This window comes from Ciona intestinalis, unplaced genomic scaffold, assembly GCF_000224145.3.
Source record: "Ciona intestinalis unplaced genomic scaffold, KH HT001245.1, whole genome shotgun sequence".
Lineage (NCBI taxonomy): Eukaryota > Metazoa > Chordata > Ascidiacea > Phlebobranchia > Cionidae > Ciona > Ciona intestinalis.
The window spans coordinates 752-8,121 of NW_004191566.1; the positions used below are offsets into that span (position 1 = coordinate 752).

At 36.2% G+C, this 7,370-nt stretch overlaps 2 protein-coding genes and 2 long non-coding RNA genes across 6 annotated transcripts in view; 2 read left to right on the top strand and 2 right to left on the bottom strand.

Moving 5' to 3' along the window:
- Positions 1 to 3: 3 nt before the first annotated feature.
- Positions 4 to 3,404, bottom strand: LOC108950984 (alpha-(1,6)-fucosyltransferase-like; the record flags this gene model as incomplete). Its single annotated transcript, XM_018817299.2, has 5 exons — positions 2,500 to 3,404; positions 958 to 1,147; positions 701 to 910; positions 482 to 635; positions 4 to 270 (listed from the first exon to the last, which is right to left on the bottom strand). Coding segments are annotated over exons 1-5 (978 nt in total), but the record flags the coding sequence as incomplete, so codon positions are not given.
- The window catches only part of LOC100187136, a 6,895-nt gene continuing 2,925 nt past the window's right edge, over positions 3,401 to 7,370 (top strand). For both annotated transcript variants that reach the window (XM_009863774.3, XM_026840412.1), the window contains exons 1-4: positions 3,401 to 3,559; positions 3,930 to 3,985; positions 4,279 to 4,421; positions 6,960 to 7,074. In XM_009863774.3, coding sequence (XP_009862076.1) covers positions 3,436 to 3,559; positions 3,930 to 3,985; positions 4,279 to 4,421; positions 6,960 to 7,074 — 438 coding nt within the window. In that variant the 5' untranslated portion in view covers positions 3,401 to 3,435. The remainder of the gene's footprint in view (positions 3,560 to 3,929; positions 3,986 to 4,278; positions 4,422 to 6,959; positions 7,075 to 7,370) is intronic.
- LOC108950986 lies at positions 4,939 to 6,103 on the top strand. The gene is made up of 4 exons (XR_001975438.2): positions 4,939 to 5,075; positions 5,148 to 5,818; positions 5,878 to 5,946; positions 6,019 to 6,103. It is a non-coding gene; the product is annotated as an uncharacterized LOC108950986 (long non-coding RNA).
- The window catches only part of LOC108950985, a 2,709-nt gene continuing 510 nt past the window's right edge, over positions 5,172 to 7,370 (bottom strand). Inside the window, exons 1-2 of one of the 2 annotated variants that reach the window (XR_001975437.2) lie at positions 6,252 to 6,487; positions 5,178 to 5,508 (exon numbers count right to left, since the gene is read on the bottom strand). This is a non-coding gene — a long non-coding RNA (uncharacterized LOC108950985). Of the gene's footprint in view, positions 5,509 to 6,251; positions 6,488 to 7,370 lie in introns of those variants that run through there. The other variant, XR_003397506.1, reaches the window with a different exon arrangement.

The following is a 7,370-nucleotide window of genomic DNA, read 5'->3' on the forward strand; positions in this document are numbered from 1 at the left end:
CACCACGTGATCTGGGTAATACCTCTCTCCCCCGGTTGACCTTTTGACGCCCAAACAAAGGTCATCTTTCCACTTCCTATGTAGGGGATCCACCCTGTCACCCACCGACAACGTTAGTTCTGATGATGTCGCCCCCGTGTGGGGTAATACGACGATATGGTTGGTCGGAAACTTTCGTCGATGAAAGTTATATGATCGGTCAAGCGATAATAATCTGTTTGTGACGTCACCATACCTTTGTTGCATGAGTTCAAAGGTCAACCTACATATCTGTTGACCAATCACGTTACAGGTTGTTGTGATGTCATATATAGGCACCATACTTGGGGTGGCAGGGTGGGCAGGCCAACCCTGGTATTTCTATACTGTATTAAGCAGTAAACATTACAACCAATAAGTTAGATTTGTTTCACAGGATTGTGTGTCTAACTATCCCTGCCTCCCCTGTTTTGGCGCCTATGCGTCATAGTCACGTGCTTACGTTTGACGTCATCGTGCAAATGACGTAATCGCATTCCACAAGCCGCATAATGTCCATTGTGACGTATTGAATCCCACCAGCAGTGTGACGTAACAACTTATCGTTCCCCATCGCTGCGCTTTCTCGATCGTGTATTATGACGTAATGAGGATATCTGTTGGCAACAATCGTCGCATTTTGACGTCATTGAGTAACAATCATCTCTGTATGACGTCATACCTTTGTATCATTTCATCGATGACTGTGACGTCGTCAGTAGCAACAAACACCTTACGCGTCTCGCTTGATCCATGGATGGGTGATTCCCCTTTACCGAGTCTAATATCGATGTCTCTCCGCTGATACCACTTCTCCACGTGCCTCATATATTCATCCGCGTCATAGAATTGAGATTCGCGATTTACTTTGTCGCTTCTTCGAACGTGGATCCTATACCTCATTGTTATGCATTGTGACGTCATATTAACCGCAATTACCCCACTATGACGTCACTGAAGTGCTGTTCGATGCTTCGATCGACCTCGCGTCTCATATCCGGTTGCAACGTCATCAAGTATGACGTCACTTGCCCCACCCACCACGTCATAGGGTTGCTATGGAGACGATTCACTGTTTGCGTCACTTCAGGAGGTAATGACGTCATCGAATATTCAAAACTCGGTTTTTCTAAGAACGTCAAATATCGAAAATAGTAAGTTTTATTTGTGGTGATTATGATCGGTTAGGAGCTTAATACTACATGCTTCTATAAACGCATGCAAACGTTGGACTTGTTGGGCACGTTAGTGGTCATATATATAGATCCTTTTTCGTCGAACAGTTGTTCTTGTTTTTTTCGCGATTTTTTTTCGCACTTATCTCAATTCTTAATTCTAGAATTTTCTTTATTCTCTTGATTGAAATCAAATCATAATATATATTTATATTTTTTAGACTGAATTTTTAGATTTAAAACCGCACGATGAGCGATTAATTAACGATTACTTTCCTCGTGTACTTAAAACACTTTCTGGGAGTTTGGCGGGAAACGACGGTACGTGTTGTATCCGCACAACGATTCACGACTGAATCAAACTATTAGCATTTATGTGGGGACGCATTAAATGCACTACTCTTATACCGTATTATCATTGATCGTAATTGAAACATTATTTTTAATTCAACATCATATGATTAATATTAACTTCTAACATTACCTAATTACTGCGTGATTACGGTTTGTCAAAATTCATAAAAACAAACATTTTTAAGCGACGACAACGTTAACTAGTGTAAGTTTACAATTCAACACATGGTACAGGAGTTGTACAAAGCGTATTTACACATATTCTTCACCAATCACTCAATCCTCATACGTCATAAGTTTCATTAGTTATAATACATGTATAAATACATTCTGCCTACTGCTCCACAGTCACCAATGGCGACTAGAACCCGTTTTGTTGGTTACTTTAGATTTGTTTTTGATCGAGCTCGGTCGACCGTTGTAGTAAAAGGATTAATTAATATAGCAGGGTGGCGGTAGATGGGACACCTTTTCATTTTGTTTTCTCTTTTCATTTGGTAGTAAACAAAGAACATTTAATGAATTATAAAACTGTATCTTCACGACTTCCACATACCGTTGTTAATTGATTAAAACACGATCAGGCTATTTGGATGTTATGTGTTAAAGGTGTCCCATCTTCCCCGACTCTACTATCTTATGCTAATTAGTTTAAAACGTGTTCATTCATTAGATCTGTGATCTCTTGTTCAGGATAAAACATATAATATCAGTCCATTCAAACATAGAGGTTATTACGTCATATACTCGTGGTAAAAACTTTACAGGGTCTGAAACGTTGTGATAATAATAATAACTTTTGTTTGTGTTATGGGTTACGGTTGTGAAAATTAATAATAATTGAAACGAAACAACTGTTGCTAAAACGCGTCTACGGTTAAACACTTTTACATTTAATTGGAAGAAACAAGCGTGGTCGCATTGTTAGTATATTATGACGTCATAAACTCACCAATCTTTTTAAGATCCTCGCCCAACGTCACAGTTGGGCATACGTCACTAACCGGAAGTATGATTTGTCGTAACTTCCGGTAGCTTTGTTCACCAAAGAACCCCCTGTGATCGACCCCTACCACAGTGGTAAGGTTCCTACTCATGGCGGTAAGCATACACGATGCAAGTTGATGAATGTTACAAACTAATCCACATGATAAAGGGTGGCATACGTAGGTGTTGACGTCACTACAATCTTCCCTGGACTGTATAAGGGTTAGATGCCGTCATGAAGTACGTCATAATACCTGTATCTGACGTAACAATCGTTGAACAATGTCTCCCATTCTTCTGAGTTCGGCGTTCTTTAACGCTGTGACGTCATCAAAGCTACGCGTGTTCGGACAATCTGTAGATTTGTTACGTCATACATACTATGACTCCATTTATATAATGACGTCATAACCCATACTTACCTTCCGTCACCCTGACGTAACGAACTTTGTTTCTGTAACAAACAGCATGATTAACAACAACCCACCTTAACAAACCACCCCACTCCTATTGTTACATCACCTTGATCCATTGTCATGGTATATGACGTACAATCCAAGTTGAAACGTAACAAGCAATATTATAATACGTAACAAACGAACCATTGCTGTATAATGAAAATAACGCGTTAGTGCGCTTCCGTTTATTGTATTGTTAAGAAACAATACGTAGAGTATATAGGCCATGGGAAATAGCGATGAACGCGAATTTGTGATGTGACAGTAAACGTGAAAGTTAATAAATATACTTTTGTGTCTTAAGACCACTTGATTTTCTAAACACCTCATGCTCGCTGTCGATATGTCGCTGCAGACATTTATGAGGTCACTACCATAGAAATATTAAATTCCACGCATGACTGGTTACAGATAGTAAAGTTTATTATAGCAAAGTTAGAAATATGAAAAGGTCAAGAAAACGAGAAAAAACATCAAATAAACGAAGAAAAACAATTAATTTACCAGAAATTTGCATCGAAGACGATTATGGCGGTGAATTAGACCAATTATCAACCAGTTTAATTCGTAAGTTCAATTATTTATAACATTTTGCGTTCATTAACAAAGTTGAGTGTTTTAAATATTTGGAAGCCACTGTTTAAACAGTTTTTTACCCAAATGCTTTTTAATTTATTTTATTCTTAACGTGTTATAGCGACTGTCGGTTTGCCGGTAATTCTCTTCGTTGTGTTCGCAGGAATTCATTATACTTGGTTTGTTGTTTGTTCAACCACAATTTATAGAGTGTACTTGTTTAATTACAATATATATTACTTATTGTATTGCAATTAAGGGAAGTCAAAGTAACTTTGGTATTACTTGGGATAATTTTAAATTACTTTGTAACAATCGAATGTACATTACCTGTATTTGTATTCCAACTTTGGTTGTTTAGAATTCCCACCATCAGTTGTTGATGATGATTCCGACACCAGCGATGAATTGCCTCAAGTAAGTTTGACACGGAGCATGGGGAGTTTCTATAGTGTGTTTAGCAGCCACGCTTTTTTCATCTTATATATTTAGTAGGTTTATCAATAGCGTGTTTTAACGACTGTTGTTTTGCTGCAAATTTCCTCTCTTTGTTGTTTTTATTAATTTGATCTTTGCTATCGTATTTGAAACTATAAATAAACATTATATTATGTTTTGCACAAATGAACAGTAAGTATGCGGTGTATTTATCATATTATTCTGTCACAACGTTTATTGTCATGTTTCTATTATGACATCACAATGTTCAGGTTCTGAGCAAAGTTAAATCGGAGAAGATAATGAAGGGTGACCTCGTGTGGGTGAAACACAATGTGAAGAATTGTTATTGGCCGAGTTACGTTAAGTCGGTTGAAGGAACGAAGATATCGATTTATTTTATTTCATACAACAAGTAGGTTGATGTTGTTGCGATTGTTGTTAAAGAGTCCGGCCCACGGTTCTCATGGTTGCGCAGTTTTTTGCATAAGAATAAAGTTTTATGTCTACTGATGCTAAATTCACAGCCAGTTTGTGAAAATTCGCTTTAATTTAAAAGTTATAAACGTTTAAAAAATCAAATTTCAAAGTTGTAAAAAACGTCACTCGCGGGCACTGTGACGTCACAATGCAATATTTCGTTTATGGGGAAAACCCCGGCCTATCAGCGGTTTATCGTTTATTGATGCAGTTTTAATAGATAAGCAAATCAAAACGTTTTTTAAGGTATTAACAATACTTATGGCTTCAGCAATTTATTGGAAGTTATTTCCTAGGGATCATTGTTTTAAATTCTTTTTTTTTAAATTCTTTTTTTTTTTTTTTTATAAAAGATTTTAAATTCTTTTTGTTTTTTTCTATATGGCATAGACTATATTTATATCTGTATTTAAAGTTACCATATAGGAGTTTACCATAAGCCGAGTAATCATGCCTGATAGGTGCTGTGTTTAAAATAGCAAGACAAGAATGACTGTAAAGGGATAAGTGTATATAATATAGATATGTGTGTGTTTCCATTTTCAAAAGGAAGAGTGGGGCTTAGAAAAAAGCAAGCAACATTACATTGGTATGCTGGTCATCTCATATTTGTTGTGCACATTTTACTTCAGATGGTTTTACTATGATATGTTCTCATTAGGATATGCAAGGAAACTTGTTCGGATCAAGAAAGCAGCATGTATTTGTAGAGCGCAGAAAAACAGATCCACCATCTGGTACAAGCATTCTTTATTCAAAACAATGAAAATAATCCAATACTTAAATATGTATTTCTATAAATGTTGAATGAAAACAACATAACTCTTGCATGAATCACATTTTGTATGAAACAAGACCATTCAAAACTGAATGATGAAATATTCTTGCAAATGTTGTTGAACTGTCACTATAATGTTGTTCGCTTATACTTTTGATCAGTACTGATGGAACCTTTCGGTTTTCCTTCCAGTCATTCCGGTACCTATCGAACAAAGTTCTGATCAGCTGTGTAGCGATACTGTCTAAACAAAATAAATGCCATAAACATGTGATTGAACATCTTCTTGGTATGAAGGCAAACAATAAATACTATATTGGTGTAAATTGATTTCACTAAATTTGTATTCCATGCTCGGGTCTCAGTCAAGAATATCATATTTGCAACATGTCACGGTTGGCTGACTGCCAAATTTATTTAAGTTTAAATATCTATGTTTCTTTGCTTCATTGAGTTTTTTTACGTGGCAATCTCAGTTTATTCTTGGCGCATAATTTTGATTTCATTTAAGTAAAGGATTGGCACTAGAGGTCAGAGGTTACATTCTCTACGTGGTATGTGCGTGTATTTTCTTTCTATTTAATTTATACTAATGTTCTTCTCATAATTGCAGATTACCCACGATTGTGTGTACACGATTGTTTGTATTATTATTTGCAACTTTTAAACGCCGAAAATTCAGGTATTAATTTAGATTAACATCGCTGTTTAAATCATGTGTTTGTATATTGACGTGTATTCCGTTTCTTTTTAGTTACCGCATGAATTACAACCAAACGAAGCTGGTTAGCATAATAAAGCGCGTCCAACTGAAGTGCGTATAAGGAGTGCCGAGTCCTTTAGGCAAAGAACGTCTGCAGCCGCGACACAACACATATCTGTTTACACAAATTTCAACAAATTCAGGAAAAAAGACAGTGCAAACTTTAACCAACAGACTTATTAAATGTCACATTTTTTAATAAATGCTATTCTTGGTCAACCCACCAAATTGTGTTGTTGATTTGCTCAGCTTCACTTATTTCCCATGGTCTTGGCCTGTCTACTTCCCCAACACTTGCTGGAAGTACAGGTTCAAACTGGAAAGGCTCAATACCTATTGCTAGTGGACTAGGATCTTCACTTATGTCACTTCATCAGATGAAATACTTCTACCTGACTATACATCACACACTGACACGTTTACATTATTGTTAACTGACAAATTTAAATAGTGTAATACTGTAATACTGTAATACAGTATTACAAACAATTTAAAAAATACAGTATTACAAACAATTTAAAAGAAAATGCTATGTCGACGGTACACTCTGTTTTGCTGCAAACAGCGAAGCCTAAATCAGCTGATCGATTAGAAAAGATCGTGACGTAATTTACGTCATAGTGCCCGCGAGTGACGCAACGATAGGCGAATTTTTTGGCACTTTTTAAAACGTTTTTTTGGCCAAACTAAATATTTTTTTCACAAAAAATTACCACAGATAGTATTTATTAAGTGTAAATTTTCATTTAAAACCAACTTGTATGAGCGTGGTCCAGACTCTTTGGGTGTCTTGCTCGATGACACATACACCCACAATGGTAGCACCGACAAGCCTTGAACCCATAACCTCTGCCACTAAAGCGAACACTAATAAAAATAACATATTTCTCATATTGTGATTGGTTGTTGATATAATGTTGATTTTCACACAGGTTCACGAAAGGTGAAAGATCATGGAAATATAATATAAAATCAAAGAAAATCAAAAGGTTTGACGACGGTGATTTTAAATTGATGGTTGAAGCTGGAAGGCGACATTATAATAAGGTGTGTGATGTCATAATGTATTGACTATGATGGTGTCATGGTGCAGGGAATGCAAGTCTACCCCCGTGTACTTTGCATTAGTTGCAGAAACCCCTTGATTTTTAATAAGAAAACTTGTAAAAGCAAATTATCTTCAAAATATTCGTAACTAATACAAACCCACAGTTGCAGTAAATCTATTTTATTGTCGCAAAACCTGGATGTTTGTTAATATTGATGCTGCTGGCTGTTTTAATGTAGTAACATTGTTGTTGATGTGTAGATAAACGATGAGAACGGCCTCGCATTGTTAACAA